The sequence below is a fragment of the Ascidiella aspersa genome, chromosome 8 (genome assembly GCF_963924565.1).
Source record: "Ascidiella aspersa chromosome 8, kaAscAspe10.2, whole genome shotgun sequence".
NCBI lineage: Eukaryota > Metazoa > Chordata > Ascidiacea > Phlebobranchia > Ascidiidae > Ascidiella > Ascidiella aspersa.
Window position 1 is genome coordinate 23,655,979 of NC_139454.1, and position 21,201 is coordinate 23,677,179.

The 21,201-nt window shown below is 38.0% G+C and overlaps 2 protein-coding genes across 2 annotated transcripts; one reads left to right on the forward strand and one right to left on the reverse strand.

Moving 5' to 3' along the window:
• The first annotated feature begins 4,181 nt into the window (after positions 1 to 4,181).
• LOC146136957 (uncharacterized) lies at positions 4,182 to 5,527 on the forward strand. Its single transcript, XM_083395597.1, has one exon. It carries the CDS (start codon positions 4,610 to 4,612, stop codon positions 5,021 to 5,023), a length of 414 nt encoding a protein of 137 aa, XP_083251723.1. The 5' UTR covers positions 4,182 to 4,609; the 3' UTR covers positions 5,024 to 5,527.
• Positions 5,528 to 13,001: 7,474 nt separating this feature from the next.
• LOC146136958 (uncharacterized) lies at positions 13,002 to 21,201 on the reverse strand. Its single transcript, XM_083395884.1, has 7 exons — positions 21,090 to 21,201; positions 20,546 to 20,709; positions 19,040 to 19,149; positions 18,292 to 18,420; positions 17,105 to 17,256; positions 15,218 to 15,466; positions 13,002 to 13,596 (listed from the first exon to the last, which is right to left on the reverse strand). Exons 1-7 carry the CDS (start codon positions 21,127 to 21,129, stop codon positions 13,424 to 13,426), a joined length of 1,017 nt encoding a protein of 338 aa, XP_083252010.1. The 5' UTR covers positions 21,130 to 21,201; the 3' UTR covers positions 13,002 to 13,423.

Here is a 21,201-nt window from a genome sequence, read left to right on the forward strand (position 1 = left end):
AATAACCCCCCTCCTCACAATTATAAGCTTAGGAAACATATTGTCATATGTCGTTCTCGTGGTCAAAGTTTCAAGAGTGTAAATAATTTTAAGGAGACGGTAGTACAGGGTTTGGTTAAATAGGCGTAAGCTGTAGCCGATCTATTTATACTGGCGAAACGCTTACACCAAAAAAAGATGCGACGTACACCAAACAGAGTTTCACTATTTCTATGAAAAAATAATGATCCAAGAGATGTGTAGTTGCACAGAAACAATTAACGCAACAAATTCGTGGTAAAAATTCAAACAATCCCAACGCGTAAAAGGGATTAATGATTCGCGCAATGCCCTAAACCTTGCATTAACTACTGCAAATATGCCAAAATTTTAGTTTGAATAAATTTGAATGGAAAAAGGTACATTTTCATTTGTGAAATTGGCTAATATGCAGTTTTGGGAGAGGCATGTCCCCTGGTTGCGCCGTATACCAGATCATGAATTACAGTTTGGGAACTACATCACGCTTAAAACGCAAATATCTTACCATTAAATCGATGCGAGTCCGAAGCAATGTATCGGCCACAACCGTCACAAGGGCGCCGCTAGCGGAAATCACGGAAGCAGCCAAGCACGACCTCATGAGATGACGTAACCGCTTCAAGGCCGCCCACTGGTTTTGAGCACTCCGATCGCTTTTTTTAAACTCGCGCCGGTGCCGACGCAAAATGTAGAGGAACAGAAAAAGAATCGCACCTGTACACAAGAGAATATTTGTTTATTTGTTGCACACACACACGCACGAACGCACGAACGCACGCACGCAAGCACGCAAGCACGCAAGCACACACACACATACACACACACACACAAACATAGACACACACAAACACGGACACACAAACATAGACACACACATACACAGACACACACGGACACAAACAGACATATGCATACCGTACACGCTCCATACGCAGAAAGTGAGTAACTAGACGTTTTTACAAGCATCACAAATTTTTGCTGATTGTATAAATGTTTTACCGTGAAGTAAAAACACCAGTGTGTAGGACAAGTAAACCACGTAGTCGTTAGGTACGGTGTCCAGCTTCGCCTTGTACATGCAAGATCCGTTGGTTGCGTCAAATTCTCCACTTTTAACAGTGAATATTGGCAACATTAAAGCCACAGCACCGACGCCCACTATCAAAATGATCAAGCAGCCGCTGAATCTGCAACAGGTTCACAAGATAGATCAGTGCTTCTTAAACTTTTTCAATTTTGTTGACCCCTAACATCTATCTCCAGATTTCATTCACCCTTGTCTCATGATATGATAAAACTGTCTCGTCTGTATAACAGCACAAAATGACTTGGGTTGTTTCGATTTTTGGTAAGATAAACTCAAGATAAGTTTTACCATTACAAACCTATAATTTCTCGAGTCCAGAAATATAAAGTTACAAAAGCACAAAACACAGTCACCAAATTTTTGTACTTATACACTCAGTGCAAACCGACTTTACTATTACAATAAGCTGAAAAAACACCAAAAAACACCAGTTCTGACGGTTCGCCCTTATTCACCCCTTTTGGTCGGTTCACCCTTGCAAAAATTTTGTTCACTCTCGGTTGAACCATTCACCTGATTTAGAAACGCTGAGATAGATGAAGCGGAGTTCGAGTGAAAAAAGACCGACTTGGGAAAAGTTAAACGTGATAGCGAGGCGAGCGCACTAGAGGTGTCAGAGTTTCAAAGCGGCCGCTTGTGAATCCTGATCGTGTAGCCACTGTAGCGCTTGCGTCAATATATTTCGACTGTGATCAGCTACACTCAGACAGCAGGGTCGTACGCAGTTACCAGTGTTGTATAAACGGGCATTTTGGAATTACTTAAGTCAAGTCATTTGCAAAACTTATGTTAAAGTCAAGTAATTTTTTTATAAAATAACAAGTGTGCTTACCTAAGTTGTTAGTCAAATCATTAGTTATGAAAAGCAATTTCAAGTCAGTTGATTGTTATTAGAAAGAAAGGTTAAACTATTCAAGTTGGTCAATTTATTTCATTCGTAGCAATATTTCGCATAGCAACCAAAACATTTATAAAACGAATGGTAAGCATAATCTTTAGGTCTAAGAGTTGGCGTAAATTACGATTTTTTTAGTGTTTTATTATAAAACATTTATGAAAAAACATTGTTTTTTTACCTCACTTTTTGATGTAAAAGTTGCATTGTTATGTTTCTTGGTGTTTGCTATGCCAAGTATAGATTGGAGTGAAATGAATTTACTAGTTTTTACATAAAACTAATAACTCTATTCGAGTGTACCTGCTGTACAGTATGCTTGGACTAGGAATTAGCTTCGGAGCATAATGGTTGGAGGTTGTAGTAAGACGTAATAAGAATATCAAAGCTCATACAGAAGTAGGTATCATTTTGAACGTTTCGAATAACTCTTTATTCATTTTCAACATCTTAAGGAATTAACTGGTTTTCAGTAAAAATAATTAGACTTGGGCTTGAGTCATATCGCAAATGACTTGTTTAGAACACTGTAATTTGCAATGGCAGTGTTTCTTAACCTTTTTTACTTGGGGGTGCACCTAGAGACGTATGAAAACGTGGCGGCGCACCTTACGAGCGAAGCGAGCGCGAAATTTTTGAGTTGTACCGATATTTCTCTTAAATTGCCTGCATTTTTTATTCTATGGGTTTTATAGTTGCCTATCTTTAAAGGGACTTCCAGCCTTTGAGACTAAAAACGTTCTTTTGTCCATTAAAGACTTATTTCGAATAATCTTGGACTTATTTCGACATGCTTTCGCTCGCGGCGCACCTAGCAGCCTTTCCATGGCGCTACCTTCCATGGCGGATCAGAAACGCTGTGCTATGGTACCATGCTTACCATAAAACAAAAGGCTGTTAAAGGTATTTCCGACACGACTAAGTGCAACATTAATCGGCGCAAAACGTATTTTTACACAAACCTGATCATTGCCTTGGATACGACTCGACTCATAAACTTGTTTCTGTATAGAACATTCTGTCGGATCCACAGGTAAACGAACATCACTGTAACGCCTGAAGATATAAACAGGTGTAGCGTTTCAAAGCGCATTATCACGCCATTTTAAATGTCATAAAAGATACAACAGCATCGAAAAGTAAAATTATTTTCTTCAAAAAAAAACATTAAAAAACTAAGGTTGTCATTTGATGATCTCAGGCGCAAATATACAACGCAAATCTTAGGAAGTTCAGGGGGAATGTCACAAGCCAATGTGTACCAAAATAATTACAACGAAAAAGAAATATACTATTTATAAAAACATTTTTTTGCTGAGCGATTGTAAGTTAAATGAAGGACGGATGTTGATTTGTAGGTTCCATGCTAGATTAGGAACAACAAATCGAGCAATTTAATTTAAAATAAAACCATGATGGTGTTTTAAATCATCGCGCAGATACTTACCTCACGGGGATCACTGTGGGGTTTGTGTCCTGGCATTTTTTTACGGGTTAAACCGTTTTTTTTTTGGCCAGTATAAAAACTAAAATTATTACTACTACTGACACTACTATTTATACTTATTACCTACACCCAAACAAAAAGGCGAACATGTTGACCTTTTGCCGATGCGCAGTTATAACTCGGGCTCTACTTCCAAGTGGCGGCAAGAACCAATACTGAATTTTCAGGCATTGCCGGCCTCCTTTTTGGCCAATGGGAAGACAAATCCACTACCCCTTTACCTTTTCATTTTACTCTTACTTTCTTTGCTTTCTTTTAGTTAGCAAAAAAAAAAAAATCAAAAAAATCGCTCAGCTGGTCGGTTATTTTTATTGTGACACAAACTTGTGAATGTCTGATGTCATTTTTTATTTGTACATTCCTCAAATAAAGGAATGTACCGGTATCAGCAAGCCAAGATATGTTTTGTGTCGCAATTTGGAGATATATTGTCGCTTGTATTTCATGATCGCGTTTGTTTTAAATATACAGAACAAATAAACGAATTCAATTGCGTTTAAGATTTACCAGGTATTTGTAAGTACATTGGAATATATAGTTTGCCCGACGAACGTATATCACAGATGAGCTGTGCGTTTTTTGCATCTCTTTTCGTGGTATGCATTTGGGGGAAAGTACATTATTGCGACAATGTGCTGGCTGAAGTTTGCGTTAGTTATTTTGTAGTCAAACTAAACTTTTACCCGGACTAAACAAAAACAAAAACAAAAAAACGCTACGACAAAGGTAATATTTGAGGTAAAGGGTTTTTAACATAAAGTTTAGGTGTAAAATCGTGACATAGAAAGGCCAATTTTATGAAATTAACGTTAGTTTTTCACAACGATATAACTTTACAAGTTGTTGATTTGCACGAAGCCTATCATTTAATGTCGCGCCGAAAGGCCTACTCTGTAGCGCAACAAATTCAATTGTGGTACGCAATAAACTACATTTGACGGCATAAATTATGAAATAACCTTAAGTATATAACTTACGAAAGGACAGTTTATCATTAACCTTTATCCCTTTTCTCTATCTTTTGGCGCGTAGGGTAAAGTATCCAGTTAACGCCGTGCCAGCGTCCCTTTCGAATTTCAATTTTAAAAGGTTTGTCGTAATGTTAGGAAACCAAGTATATGTGGAAAGCCCTCCGGTCTACACCCCTGGGGTGGTCCAAACTGTCCCCCAGCAGCTCCAGCATCCCTATGTTGTCCAGCAACCGCAGATGTTCAACCAGCTGCAGCCTCAGCAACAGATTATTATTGCCCAGCAGCCTCAGGTGCAGCAGAACACGGCCATCCAACCGCCGCAGATCCACAGTCGCCAGTCGACCAACGTGGTGTGTCACGTCTGTCGAAACCAAATCCAGACCAGGACCAACTCCAAGCTGAAAGGCGATGCCTGGGCGTGGGCGGCGGTGCTGTGCTTTTTTACCGGCATTCTGTGCGTCTGGATACCCTTTGTGATGGACAGCAACTATTCGGTAACCCACACCTGTCCCTCTTGTAACACCATGCTTGGTCGCGTTTAAACGACATGCGAAGTTGACATTTGCACTTGATTAAGATTCGTCTCTTTTCCAACGACATTTTGCCGTGGTCAGCGTTTTGTTCTGAATTCGGTCACCTGACTGCCCTATTTAGAATTAGACAAATACGGTCATTTACAAAGATTGAACTCCGTCAAACACTAATTGCACTTGTGATTTTTAACGGTGCAAGGTTTTGTGCTCGCACTTGGCCGATTGTATTTGAATACCATTTTAGCGATAATGTTTGACGTTGTACATTTGTAAAGAGAAATACTGTGTCGAACAAGGTATTTGGGACAATAACGCAAACTCTGATGCATATGCCTAAGATCAGGTATTTTTGAATATCTTAACAAATTTTAATCTATTTAAGAAATTTGTTTTTTCATATTTGCCTTTTTTGTCATTCCGTCATACAATAGTTACGTGCCGTAAAAAAGGCTTTCTACAGTTTGTTGGCGTTAGTGGACTAATTTTTGCTGTAATAAATCTTCGTTGCCCTGACATGTTGTTGTTTTTTTTACTAAATCTAAACGCAAAATGTTTTATGCAACAAATCTCTCTTTAAAGTTTGACAACCAGACTCGGGACGCGGCGAAGTCGGCTATTAGGCTGGATCCAGTCTCGGTGATCGAGTAAGTCTATACACGAGCCTTGTGTCGAACGTGTGCTTGTGCAGTAGCTTTTCGGGAACCGATAAGTCGAACACTGTAAACCATAAAGGTTATTGCGTGAGCACAAAGCATGGCTGAAATTTCTAAATTCATTAAGTATCGGATCGGCACCGATACCACCCTAGTATCGGACTAGTACCGATACTACCACTTCGGCTATCAGCACTAATCCAATATTATATGACATCCCTGGCCGTGAGTAAAGTCAGTCAAAAATCGCAGATCACTTTCGCATGTTACACGCACGTAAACGTCGAACAAAGTTGACGTTTAAAGCGGATGAATTTACCGAAACATTCAAGGACCGTTTAAACGCGGTATCGCCATTCACCAGATATCGTCTTTCGCTTGTGTTTTGATTTATTGTTGCAACTTTTCTGTTGTAAGTTACACACATGGTGCTACACTTGTATATAAATATTGCCGCATAAGAAAAAAATGGCATTGCAAGCTACCCAGTGAAATGACAATAGATACAAAATACTGGGCATTTTCCTTCCATTCCTACACACGATATTTGGACGTCACAAAGTTAAATCATAATGTAATATCACAAAGTTACTTCATGTCATGACGACTAGATGTCATAAGATGTAAACTTATAAACACCACACAGTTCGTTTGTTTGGATAAAGTTGGATACTGGAAAGGTATTTCTTTAAATACAAAAGCTACATAACAATGTAATCAATTCGCACAAAGGGCAAAACGCATTTACATTGTTTGAGTTGCCTTAGCAGCGAAACGTTCAAAGAACTGTTTTGGAATCAAATCCGGTTGGCTAATTCACTGTATTGAAGGAGTCTTTTGTTTTGTAAGCCTCGTGGTGTAAATTACACTCGTTTTTATGTACAGCACACTAAGCACGGATCTGGAATGTAGCTTCATAATAATGAATCTTAAGGCCAAAAAGCTTGTATATAAATATTGCCGCATGAAAAAATTGGCCTTGCAAGCTACCCAGTGAAATGACAAAAGTTAAATGTCATAAGATTTAAACTTATAAACACCAAACAGTTCGTTTATTTCAGGGGCGGGAAACTTCTCCAGTCGGCAGGCCGGATATCGTAAAATTAAGTACTTGGCGGGCCGTATTCCTGAATTGATTTATTAAATGTGTATTTATCCACACAAGAAATAAATCGTATTTTGTTGTATTCTTGAAAACACGGAAACAGTTTCATTGCACAGCAAACATACTGTTGTTTTACCGAATCGATTCAAAACAAAGAATTTAAAAACACAAAGAAAACATAAAGAATACCTAACAATCACTAATATTGCGGCAGACTGACCGCGGGCCGCATTATCATGTAAGACCAGAAACTGTCTGTGGGCCGCTCAAATTCCAATCCGTACGTTGGCCGCCCCTGGTTTATTTGGTTGAAGTTGGACACTGGACAGGTGTTACTTTTAATACAATAGCTACATAACAATGTAACCTATTCGCATAACGTCAAAACGAATTTATATTGTTTGAGTTGCCTTAGCAGCGAAACGTTCAAAGAACTGTTTGGAATCAAATCCGTTGGCCAATTCACTGTATTGAAGCAGTCTATTGTTTCGTTTTGTAAGCCTTGTGGTGTAAATTACACTCGTATTTATGTACTGTACACTATGCACGGATCTGTAATGTAGCTTCATAATAATGAATCTTAAGGCCAAAAAGATCGAGAAAGTCGATATTCTCTTGACGAGACGTTTCGATACGAACTCGCATCATCAGCAGTTAAATTATGATAGAAATACGTAACGAAACGTCGTTATCAAGATAATGTTGATTTACTCTACCTTTTTGGCTTTAAAATTTATCACAAAGGTACACTCGCATTATGTTGTTGCATATGCTTTTCGAATCTTCCTGCACTACTGAATAACTTTAACCCTTTAATGCCGGTCAATGTACCAAATCGTTTACTAAAATACGTTGACGCAAACGCGTGCTTCACTCAGTGGTGGGATACTTGGATTCAGTCGGTTCGCACCGGTTTTAATAGAACTGTCTCACAAAATTTTGTGTGTTCAGCTAACCGGTTGGCATTACTGGTTATACTGTCGATATATTTTTGCATCTTATCTGTTACACCGATTTTCGATATCCAAGTAGCTCACGTGTGTTTTTTTCAAAATGCTTAAGTTCGCACTTTAACATTGCGTTCATTTTTATAATTGTAGTAAGTTTCCTTTTGTATTTGTTTGTCTTAAAATTGAATTGTTGCGTCATCAGTACAACTCACGAGACCACTGCTGTTTTTTAGTGTATAGCAGTTAGCCGTGATGGGATTCAGCCGGTTCGCACCACTTGCTGGAACCAGGGGTTGCATTCTGTTCTTGCAACTACTTTAATCTCGAGAATAAGTTGTTAGATTTTGGCAAAACGGGCTAAAAAATATGACTTTTGTGTTAGGACCGGCTGAAATTAAAATGTAAATCCCGCCACTGGCTTTACCAAGCTTCCTGTTAATTGTTATCCCTTACCTGCTGTGTGCATGAATTGATGCGCGGTTGCCAGCGAAGCACATGTGTTCGCGGTGACGTCAGTGCCCGAGGAAATCCGAAAAAACGCGAAACCAAGCGACGCTTTGCCCATAGAAACCAAGCAGTATGCGCCCAAGAGGAAACAGAACACATCGCGAACTCTCTGGCGACGTCTAGCGCTTGGTGCGTTGGCAGCGTTTAGGTTTCTCCGCTTGTACCTGCATGCAAGCAAATAGAAACAAAAAAGTATCAATCTCAGCACACGAAAAAATTTCATTCACATTCTAACGAGAACAAATTGTGTGATTTAAACTAAATTATTTAGAAAAAAACTAAATTATTTAGTATATTTTCTAACTTTTAAAAATTAGGTAATTCAAATTCTGATCTAATTTGGAAAAAAATAAATGCTGTTATTTCAATTCTAATCTAATTGTAAACACACCAATCGTGCTAATGCCGTTAATCAGAAAAACAACAGTCCTCACTGTTCAAAAATAACTTAAAATGGTTATTTGTAATTTCACATCACACCTCGGCGTATTTTACCTTGTAAAATTGATTCCAAGGGCAATCAACACGTAAAGTGATGCTAAAAAGAAAGTTATCTCCAAAACTAGAGAAAGCACTTTTAAACCAGGCATTGTAATTCTTTTCTCGTAGCTCTGTTACACGTACGCGCTTGAACTAATAAATCCTAAGACAAATTAAAGACATCCAGAGAATAAATGGTTTAGATATAGCAAAATTGTATCAGTGTGGGATGAGCTAGAAATGAAATTTGAATAACAAAGTTTTCCACTTGTATATAACTGCCTGTCAAACTTACAATGTTGTAATGATTTTAAATAGCAGACTTAAGTGCACTTATGTCACTGTCTACAAGTGATTTAATTGAAATTAAGTATTTTGGGCAAAATGTCTAAACATGTCTCTTGACTTGGACTTGATCTTAAGCGTTTAAAAACTTTTTTCGTGAAAACGGTTATTTAAATGTATTGCTTGCTATTTTTAGTTTTTAAAGTTTGTTATGCAAAATTATAGCTTGAGATGATATGGACTTACTAATTGTTGTTATTTATTAAAAATGACTTAGCTTGTACTTGAACTTATTATCTGCAAAAAGAATTGACTTATTATCTGCAAAACTAAACTGTCATTTACTTTTGTCATTCGTACTTTATAACACCTTTCTTATAGTCTTAAGTCTATAGGCGTATTATTGCTAGTGATAGACATTCACTAACTTGTGATAGACATTCCCTAAACAGGACAGATTCAAAGTTGAAAACTAACTAACTCAAAAATGAAGTCTCTATAAAAAAGGTTTACGGTTTAACATTTTACTTTCGTCATACGGATACGTATCACGGACAATTATTCTCCAGGCTATTTTTAAGATTGCATTGCAACACTTGGGTCAAATCTGTTAGTTACAAGGCTAATATGGCACGCTCAAACGCACTTTGAACAGAGTATTTAGCGTCCTACGTCTTGCACTAGCGCATGCGTTGCCGATACGCACTCTCCTGAAGTCAGTATCCCTTTCAGATTGAGTAATCGCTCGTTTGTTTGTTGATGTCATATCTCAACGGCATGTTAGACGTGCTTTCAAAATTCCCCAATCCACTTGGTTGCGTTTTTTCGACGTAGACCTATGCCTTACTCTTATGTTCGCGTAAAAGGTGAACTACAGATAACCTTACATAAGCTATTGCTACCAGGCATAATATCAGGTTTGTAGAGACTGGAAGGTCACTTAACACCCGACGAAAAGAACATCAACGGGATGTTGCCAACAGTGACGCGAAGAGGTCGGCCCTCTCCAATCACGCGGTGTCACAGGGCCACCGTATTGATTTTAATGCGGCGTCTGTTTTGGCCCGGGAATCTGACTACAGGAAAAGACTATTTCTTGAGTCATGGATTATTCACCAACGGGGCAACACAATGAACATCAAAACGGACGTGATGCTTTCAGCGTGCTACAGGCACCTGCTTAAAGATTAGAGGCCCAATCATTCGTTATCGCGTTTTGTTTTTGTTGCGTTGTAACGTGCTTGCGTTCCATTCTTTTTTCCTTTTTTCCTTTGTTTATCGTGCACTGTACTAGTCGCATTCCGTGTTATTTACCCTGATGAAGACGACCTGTATAGGACGTCGAAACGTCGGAATAAAAATTACATTTGCCAGAAGAGCTCTACAAACCTAACCTTACATAAGATCAAATTAAGCAAACGGTAACTCTTCGAGACGTTTAAGTCTCTATTTCCAAACGCTGATTTGCAAACAACGGAGAATATTTGGCAGCGCATATTTTAGGTTAAGATACCGTTGAAATTAACGAACCGTTCGGTCCCTCCAAACACTAAAAAAACACTGACTGTAAGTATGCTTACGAGTTCCATGACCTACTTTTTAACTGCTCTTTTCAGTAAACAATCTCTTAACGAAAAATGTTTCATAAGCGTTTTCGTTACATAATTTAGAGCAAATATTCTTAGACTTATCGGTTTGGGTCAAAGTCAGTCATTAATAAGTTCTAGTCATTAAATCTTTCTTCGAATTAACATACTGAAAGTAATGAAGCCTTATTAAACATATTTCTCTTTTAAATGACTAGAACTTATTAATGACTGACTTTGACCAGGACCGGAGAATTTCAAGAATATTTGCTTCCATTTGAAGTCATTGTCGTCGTTTACGTGTAAGGACGAAGAGATATTGTTAAGATTTACACATGCAGTTTGTCATACTGTTACACTGCAGAGCTTTCCAGAACATTAATAATCAAGCTCAACACAAACCATTTTCATATCCGGCTAGTGATCGCCAATACTTTTTAAAGTCATCCGCCCCTTTATAAAGTGGCGCCGCTGGGATAGACTATAAAGTAGACCCTGAGAAACTGTACGCTTGCCAATAAATAGAAACATAAGTTAATAAACATTCTGTGGCGCGTTTTAAAAGCATTCCATCGTCTTCGGAAATTCCCGCGAGCAACATGATTTTTGAAACAAAGCAGACATTTTTTTTAAGAATTTGCGGGAACTTTACTTTTTTGCGGCCTTCAAAATCTTACAATGCAAATATAGCTTTTTATTTAGTCTTCATATCGTAATTTGCATGGCCAATTTGCTGCCCCAGGGTGCCCCTATATCCCAGTCTCTATATCAGTGGTTCCCAAACTGTGGTACGCGAGAGTCTTTCAGGTGGTACGCCACTAACTTCAGCATACGTATAAATTTCGAAAACGTTCAACTTTTTAAACTTTCAGATTGGGTAATTTGCCGTGCTGCGTTTTAGTTACCTTTAACTTGAGGTTTCGCACGTTTATGACGTAACACTTATCTTGTTCAAGATAATAAAACGCTAATTGTTAGCTGGTTTAATATATATGTAGTAATAAACTAACAGTGAGCGGTGTAGTTGTAGTATGTATCGACCAGCTGGTGAAGAAAAAACAACTATCGCATTGAACCTTGGGTTTTGTTTAATTTATGGCTTCTTTGTCTTCCTGGTATGGCGTTTGGTAAAGTTTAATTCTGCTTACTTATTTTGTATAATATGCTAAAATAGTTAAAGCAGCGGTTCGCGGTTCTTAACGGGGGGGGGGGGGGGGGGCGCGCCCCCCTAGGGGTGCGCCAAGGAATTCTAAGGGGGGCGCGAGCTCGACTTTATATATTTTATTTTTAATTTTTGCAGTGATTTTAATGGTTTCGTTTGGGTTAGGCATAATTCCTACATACAAACTCTGTTTTTTGCCAACTTTAACATTAAAACTGCAAAAATTTTCGCGCTGCGCGCGAATCTTATGGTTCCCTTTTAGAAAATCCATGGTATCACCGTCCTATTAAATTAACTTATAGATAAACGATAAAAGCTATCGCCCTTTCGGACTATTTTTCATCCATATTTTGTATATGATAACAGGCTATAGCAACAGGGGGAGTCGAACTTTTTTTGCGCGAAACTATATTGTTTTTGCAATATTGCCGTTGTATTGTGTGTCGTTACATCTTTTGAAACACGATAACGCAATGTTTAATATTTGCGCTTGACATTTTTTGCGCTCGACATAATAACTCTTACAACTGTGGAGTAAATGCCCTCGCAACACGTTTGTCAAAATCAGCTCGATAAAATCAATGTGTCGAGCTCGCGTAATTTGTTGCGTGCCCAATGCGAAACGCCTCTTCGGTTGCAGTTTAGCCAATTCGACCAACTAAAACTCAAAATTTTTCGCGCTTCGCGCGACCAACAATCCCTTCCTTCACTATTTTCCTGTTTTCTCAGTGATATTTAATTGCAAAATGTCGAAATATTAGGGGGGCGCAAGGCATGAGAAAATTACCAAAGGGGGGCGCGGCTGAAAAAAGGTTAAGAACCACTGAGTTAAAGTTTGAGATATTCTGGTAAGGTGTAACTTAGGTGGTACATCAACACTGTACAAAAGCTCAAAATGGTTCGCGAGAAAAAAAGTTTGGGAATCACTGCTCTATATGTAATTCATTAGCCCGAATGACTAATTAAATTATTAACTATTAGTAACGTAGGAATATTTTTTAGTAAAATCGGAATAAGTCTTAAATTCGTCAAGATAAGACCTATAAATTGTTGAGGCCTATACAACATTTTACCTAACCCCAAACCACACCTCTAAGTACATCACTAACCTCCCCTAATGATTTTAACCCTAACCCAATTTGTAACCCCCAAGTCCCCCACCCATTACCCACCAATAACCCCAAACAGGGGCAAACAATGCGGTGCCCTAACGGCGCCGGTCAAACTAGGGCGCCCAATGTCGACACCAAATCGGCCAAAGCCAGACCGAAGACCCTCGATCGTCCCATACCATATTCTTATAATTTCAGGCGTTATTTTAGCCATTTGGCCTTACTTCGAATAGTTTAGGCAAAAAAAGGTTTTGGTGTTATGTAAACGATTGAGATTAGATCTTACTATATCGTGAATATTATTGTGTATTTGACTTTATTGCGTTCTTGATCTTAATACTATAGTATTTTTTACTAATCTGCTCAAGATATTTGCAGGTATGATTGGGCAAAATAGCTAATTACCTAGGAACATACAAAAACTACACAAGACAAATCAGAATTATAAGTTGCAACATATCGTTGGACTTTGTCAAATCATACAACCGTATAAAACAATATCTATAGTATATCAAAGTCAACTAGAAAAGTGTGATTTCGAAAGATAGGTATGCTTTTTGGTGTGCCGCTTATAATGTAAGGCAGAATGGTTCGCTGGAAGTGGTCCCACATCTGCCAGTGGTCTCGTCGAACAACTTGTCGCGTCCGCAGTAGTAAATGGCCACCTCATCTATTCCGTGGCATTCGTAGAATGAGGTACAGGTTCGGAACAAATGCTTTCCGAACAGCTCCGGAACGCAAACTAAACCGAAAACAAACGACTTCTGCGTTAAGAAAAACACTCATGGTATTCTTAAAGTGAAACTGGATGACCATAAATTTCAGGGTCTATTTTTAAAAACAATCTTTAGGACTAATGAGAAATGGTTGCATGCAGTGGCGTAGCCAGTCGAAAATTTTTTTGGGGGGGCCAAAAAGTTTGAACTTTTTTGTTTAGCTTTTGTCATTGTATGAACTGCCGTAACGAACACAACTAACAATGTTAGCAAACCGTTTCGAGCAGCAACTGACTGAGTGTTAACGCAATACTCAAAAAATATTTAAAGAGCAAAAACTGTCTAAAAGTAGTAAAACAACACTAATACAGCAAACGTAATATTAACTACATCGTTTGTGACGTCACAATGTACGATAATTGGAGGTATGGCAAGCATGTGATCGACTGTTGTGGTAGGCTCATAAATGCTAAAAAACAAATTATTAAGAGTAAAATATTTATAAATTTATGAGGGGGGGGGGGGGGGGGGACCATGGCCCCTCAGGCCCATGGTTGCATGATACTTGGGGACCAGAGCCCTGCATATAACACATTAGAAAGATATTCCAAGAATCTAAAATGTAACTTAATTGAAAAACGATTCAGCTTGAAATATGAAAATAAATATTGCACTGAAAAAGTTTTTTTTAATAAAACAGGGTCCGTGGACCTGGTTCTTTGCCAACGCTTTGTTCGTTTATCTGGTACAATTCGTGATCAAGGGGTAATGGGTAGTTATTTTTGACAGGGAGCTGGATGAAACACATAAATTGCCTTGGGAAGGCCGGGCCAAAAGCGAGCCCGAAATACATTTATAAAATAAGGGTGATTCATTTAAAAATAAATCTTTAAATATTCTTGTTTTGACAAGGTGTTAGGAGTAGGGATAGGTGAGGATGCATTACAAGTGTAATTTGTTCAATAACATAAAATGAAAGAAAAAAAGTAAACGCTTATATATGCTTAAAAATGTTATCTGAAAAAAGGGCCGCGGGCCGGACTAAATTACTAGGCGGACCGGACGTGGCTTGAAGGCGTAGTTTGACCAGGTCTGCTATAGGTTTTAGAGGTAAAAGTTATTCGAAACGTTCCAAATTCCACCTACTTCTGTATGGGCTTTGTTATCCTTCGTACTTCTTTGTTTTGTTATTATTACCAGAATTTTACTAAACCTTCGTTGATCCTTTGCTGTACTGTGTTAACACTAGCGACAAATGAGCAGTTGTTATTTTGTAAACCTTTTAAAGAACTCTTTATGCGCTATGTGAATAACCTTTTCATTATTCTAAACTTGTAGTAAGTTAATCGAAACGTCAAAAAAAATAATTTTTTCGACCTACTTCTGTACGAGCTTTAATATTCCTAAACCTTCATTTTGTGGTTATTTGTTGATGCTTTGCTACTGTGTTTACATTAGCGCCAAACATTCTCACTATGTGGAAAATGGATAAACAGTTATTCGAAACAAAAATCCAACCTACTGTACTTCTGTGTGAGCTTTAATATTCCTAAACCTTCATTTTGTGGTTATTCGTTAATCCTTTGCTATACAGTGCTCGCATTAGCTACAAAAAAGCAGTCATCCCCGGATCGTATATCAACTCACGTGGTGGAGGCTTAGGCTTGCCGGAGTAGGGAGCTATGGTGGGAGCAGCTGTGCTGAAAGGTCGCCATGCGCACGGGTCCTCTGGATCAACTTCTTCTTCTACATCTTCGATCCATCCTCCCTCCAGCTCTTCCGCTCCGGTAGGCGCTTCGGTGACGTTAATGCCGATGTCGGCGCATCCGTAGAACTCCTCCTGAATCCCCAAACCCAGTGCGCAATTATTATTCTCGTCGCATCCCCAGTTGTTTCCTGCGTGATTTGGGTGAAAAAAGTAACATAAATCGCAACTGACCATAGTTAGTTCAGATACAACCAGCAATTAAAACATTGAACACAAGATTCAGTTAAATCCAAGGCAGGAGTTCATAAACTGGTCGCATTACCACTTGTTACATGAATAATTGGGGTTGAAATTTTTTAAGTCGTATTTTCAATTTGTTGTCGCAACCAGAAGTTCCTGGACCTTTATTGCAGTTATTTTCAAAATGTGTGCCGCGGCAGATTATTGTGCCTCGAGAGATTGTCAAGTGTGCCGCAAAATTTGTGTAATTTTTGAACATAAGTTATTTGTATTACTAATAGGCATTCTGACAAGCATGTTAGACTTAAATACGCACTATTCATTACAAATTAATAAAATTAAGACATTTAGGCCTACACGTAAAAGTAAATAAAATCGCAAATGGCCATAGTTAGTCAAGATACAACCAGCAATTATAACATTAAACACAAAATACTTTTTCTTTCAGGGAGCATTTTTGTAAGTTAACACTCAAGGCCGTGGATCCCTAGGGAAGTGTCTCGATCAAATCTTGGGTCGCATAGGGAGAGATGTGTGTCGAAAAAAGGCAGACGTCTGCTATTTGATTCGCAATTTGCGGGACTTTTCGATTTTTTTCGGTCTTCAATGCTATTACTACGACAATTAGTTTTATTATATAGTCTTCATATCGTAATTTGACCTAAATAGTATTTCATAAAGTCAGGGCTACAAACACCTTTTTGAAACATTTGCAGCATTCTTGGTCGAGCTATGGTATTATGTGTTTTCCAACAGTGCTTTGGATGGAAAGTAAATAACAATCGCAACTGAACGGATCCAGGGGTTCTTAAACAGGGGTCGGCGAACTTCTAGTACAGTGTTTTCAAAAGTATGGGTCGCATAGAGAAAAATATGGGTCACCGGACACAACCAACACCTGCTAAAAAAATGGATTTTTGTAAATTTATGAACAGTTTGTTTCATCCTGATATAAACTTAATTATGGTATCAAACGCATTCGTTTAAAAAAATGGTTTCGATACGAGATTGTATCATCTCCGGTTAATATGCCCCTCTTTGACTTTGCAATTCATTATCAACCTATTATTGTTTGATAAATTTGTCTCTTAAGGTAGAAATTGCGGCGTAGGATAATAATTCAAGTTGAAATTTTCCATCCTATAGTATCGGACGAGTATCGATACTACCACTTGGCATTGGGTATCAGCTCCGATCCGATATTATCGGACGAGTATCGATACTACCACTTAGTATCGGTTATCAGCTCCGATCCGATATTATTAGATATCTCTAATGCGCACTATAAACACGCATTGGATCGAAACGCGTTTTTTTACAGGAAAAACTGCTACGGGCAGAAACGAAAACAAGTTAAGTTTGTACAAAGGTAAAGACAAAACTGTATTAAAATTCAGAGAAAATGTAAACAGTGTTGTAAATTGTAATGTCGTAAGTCCACGAATTTTCCTAAGTGCGCCTAATTCACTGTTTTTGAATAACTTGAAAAGTCTTTGTGTAAAATAAATCGGGTTATTAATTTCAAAGTTCGCTTGTAAAACAATTTTCTTGCTATATGTCGTGTTTTTTTTTGTTTTCGTGTTTACCTGCGTGGTATCTCCACTGCAACACACAGTGCTCGCACGCTACGTCGTCAGGAAGCTTCACCCTTGGTTTGTGCAAGCCGTTTTCCCCGGTTGTCCAGTCTTCTAGGTATTCATACTTGGTCTTAGTCCCTTCGCCGAATGTCAAGAGATGCCTGAACAAGGTTTCGAACAAGCTGTAGTGTTTGTGTAAAAAACGACACAGCTTTAAGCAGTGATTCCCAAACTGTGTGCCCTAAGAAATTGTCAAGTGGGCCGCAAAACGTTTTGCAATTTCGGAAAATATGTGCATTACCAATAGGCATACACACAAGTATTTTAGACTTTAATACCCACTACCCATTACAAATTAATTATATTGAGAAATTTACATTTAGTTTGTCGTTTGTTAAGGGCGATTGTAAAATTACTCAATTGTTGTTCTGTTAACATGTGCCGCGAAATATCTAAGACTTTTTTAGTGTGCCGCTAGTCAAAAAAGTTTGGGAACCACTGGCTTTAACAACAATATACATTTTTTAGGCTTGAAAGGGGTTAGCTTACTTACAATACAACATTAACATCGCTTGCTCAAAAAAACGCGAACAAATTGCGTCAACAAAAAAAATTGGTGTTAATTGCATTTAGGAAGAAGACGTATAGCGTTAAGGCTGTGGTCACATAGAAAAGTGGAGAAAACCCTACAAAAAGCACGATAAATCTTATCGTTTGTCTGGTACTATTTGGCAAAAGTGAAGTTTGAATATTAGCGGTATTTAAAAGTTGCAATTAAAAAATATATACGGCAGGGGAGGCATATTGTCATGATGACTTTCTGGATCCACCCCTTGGTAGTGCTGTCTTAACATTTGGCGTCAGAAAACGAACAAATAACTAACAAGGCGTCACCAAGTACGGCCGCGACATAATTCCTTAATTAAGAAAAAATGTATTTAAACTGTTGTCGGATGCAGTTTCAAGTAAATTTTTCGTAATATTTTGAATTGAGCCACAATATATTAAAAGCCTACTACCAGTACAGTTTCTTACATGGTCATCTACATATTTCCTTCATTTAACGATAAAATCGAGTAACAAAAGTTCGACAGATTGTTTGTTTGACCCTCGATGGTCAGACCTTATCTTCAGGTTTTGTAGTTACCCGGCTCTTTCTATAAAAGTTTGGTGATCACTGAAATAGAACAACTTACTGTTTGAGACATTCGTGTGTAGCATCCTGCATGGACCCCGACAAAGGGCAGAGGTAAAATTGGAAGAAACCCTTGTGGGCAGCAGTTAGCTTCACTTGGAGCTCTATTGTTTCTCCTTGTTGATAATACCTAAAAAATCCTGCGTTTTTACCAAATGCAATTTGTCGGTAGCCACCTGATTTCAAGGTTTACAAAAATATCGGGAAATCACAAGAGTTTTTTTAGCTACATACCATTTCGATTGTATGGCGTATACCGCCTAAAATGTGTGAATTGAAAAAACAAAGCTCGTCATTTTAGGGTTGAAAGCCAACTTTGAGCTATGTGCAACGAAATATTTATTCTGCATTTTTGAAAAAAATTACTTGACCATTTGTTTTTCGAAAAATTACTTGACCAGGAAATGTGCTTTTAAATACTACTCGGCAAAATGCGGTTAGGTTTTTACAGAAGTTTTTACGGAATTTAGGCTTGCGTTTGCTCGCTAAACGTTACATTTTGGTTGTTTCTAATCAAAATGTTTATCATAAAGTTTTCCAGTTTAAATAAGTTAACGTTATGTTTTCATGTACATTTGGAATCGGTCTTCTGACTTGCTTTGACGATGACTTGGACTAGGACTTGATGTGATAGTTTTCGCTAAGTGACTTGACTGGGACTTAAGTCATTTCAAAATACCCGTTTAAGACACTAAAATAGACAGGTGTAGCTGTATAGGCGAGCAGTACAAGAAAACATGATACGTTACATTAGGACTTCTCCGGTGTAGTACTTCCCGCCAAATTCGTGTGGTTTGATGTTCAGGTCAGCCGCGTCGCCGCAAATTCCACATTTTCCCCCTTGGCTCTTGAACTGGTGCTAAAAAAAACAACAGAACTTAGTTGCAGCTTTAATAAGGCAAAACAGCGTTCGAAGCTACCCAAGTATTGCGCGTTATAGTATTACAGCGATGCTTTGGTGACCCAATGTACTTTACCGAACTTTTGTAAACATAAGATATAAGTAATAATAATTTTTAATTTAATTGTTATAAGCCGTGTCTTATTATTGCTTCCAAGGTTGGATAAATCTTACTTTAAAAGCAAAATCAATAAATCTAACCATGTGACCTACTGCAGTCGGCTAACCAGTGTTGTAAACAAGTCATTTTGAAATAACTTAAGTCCAAGTCAAGTCTTTTTGAATTAACAACAAGTCAAGTCCCAGTCAAGTCATAATTAGAGCAAGTCAACTTCAAATCCAGCCCTTGTCAAAAAAATGAAACTTTAAATTATGAAAACCGGCCAACTCCTCCGATTATTAGGAGCAACTCAAGTGAAAAGTAACATAAAGGCAACATATTACAAGCAAATTAATTGATGTGCAAAGATTGGGCTAAACAACGCAATTTTATAAATAATTGCTTAATTAAAACAATTTATTTTAACCTAAGTCATTTGCCCAAACGACTTAAGTCAATTCAAGTTCCCAAAAGACTTAAGTCAAGTCAAGTCATTTTGCCCAAATGATTTAAGTCAAGCCAAGTTATTTGAAAACAGTGACTTAAGTGCACTTAAGTCAAGTCATTGACTTAAGTCATTACAACACTGCGGCTACCCATCAAGTTGAGGAACACTATTATAGAACAACTTCTGTCTAATTTGAAAATTATTAGAATTAAAAACATTGTGAAAAATGGTAAAATTAAACAGCGTACTTCGGTGCTGCAAGTAGTTTTTGTATTTACGTTTATATGCACGACACGTTTCGTGACAACCACATCAGTGCACTTAAGTGGCGGTTTTTAAACTTTTTGACAAAATTACTTGACTTGACTTGACTTTAGTCGTTTGAACATCGACTTGGGTTAAAAAGAAATGCTTTCTTTAACATTTTCACTATAAAATTAGTTTATTTATCCTAAGTTTTGAGCATAACACAATTTGCTATATGTCGCGTTTTGTGTTATTTTTAAGTTTAGTTATTGCTGCAATCGGACTAGTTTACCAATCGAAATTCTTTAGCGTACATTTTTTTAATTTAACGTTCAATTTGGGGGGGGGGGGGAACTTTACTTGAAATTGACTTGAATTTGAAGGACTTTACTTGAAGTTGACTTGCTCTAATTATGACTTTACTCTGGCAATTGGTGACTTGGACTGGGACTTTTTACTTTTTCAAAAGGGCTTCACCTGGACTTAATTTTTTTTTACAAGGCTAGGACTTAAGTGATTTTAAAGTGCCTTGTTTTCAACACTGCTGATTTGCTACTTACCTGTACTCCGCCGCAATTGTTTCCGCTATCCGAAGGATTTTCAACAATTTTGTCCCGGTTTTGATTCACGAGCTTAAAGTTGGGGTCGCCAATCAATCGCCAAGCACTGGAACGACTCGGAGGTTTCAAAAGATAACCGTGGCCGTCCGCCAAACAGGCCCATGCTGCGAAAGGTAAAAATGTCTAGCTCTTTGCTTCCGGCCAGGGGTAGCCCACCAACCTGTTGCCATAATTTTGTTTTATAACGCAAACAATTAGGAGATACGTAGTAATAATATAAAGCCCGTACAGAAGTTAGTATCAGTTTGAACGTTTCGAATAACTCGTTATTCATTTTCAACACCGTCTGTTAAGTTATGTCGAAAATGAATAAAGAGTTATTCGAAACGTTTAAAATGCTGCCTACTTCGGTATGGGCTTTGAAGCCTACGTCTTACCAGCACCAAAGATAGCTCTTGTAATTTATCACGTTTACAACCTCACCATGGTTAAGGCGTGTTTCACATATAATACCAAAATAGAAAAAGTCAAGACAACGACTCACTTGACAGAATAACAGCAAAAATTGCGAGGAAATGTTTCATCTTGCGCTTGTTATAGCTTCAGACAAATCTTACTGATCGTTTTTTCGATCAGTCTTGCAATTTAAAGGGTCG

Bases quoted from the DNA above. Each gene is read 5' to 3' on its own strand.
- LOC146136957 (XM_083395597.1), top strand. From the start codon at position 4,610: ATGTTAGGAAACCAAGTATATGTGGAAAGCCCTCCGGTCTACACCCCT.
- LOC146136958 (XM_083395884.1), bottom strand. From the start codon at position 21,129: ATGAAACATTTCCTCGCAATTTTTGCTGTTATTCTGTCAA. The intron at 19,150-20,545 runs GTAAGTAGCAAA...TGTTTTTTTTAG, and splicing joins ACAATTGCGGCGGAGTACAG to CACCAGTTCAAGAGCCAAGG. The intron at 18,421-19,039 runs GTAACGTATCAT...AGGATTTTTTAG, and splicing joins TACACCGGAGAAGTCCTAAT to GTATTATCAACAAGGAGAAA.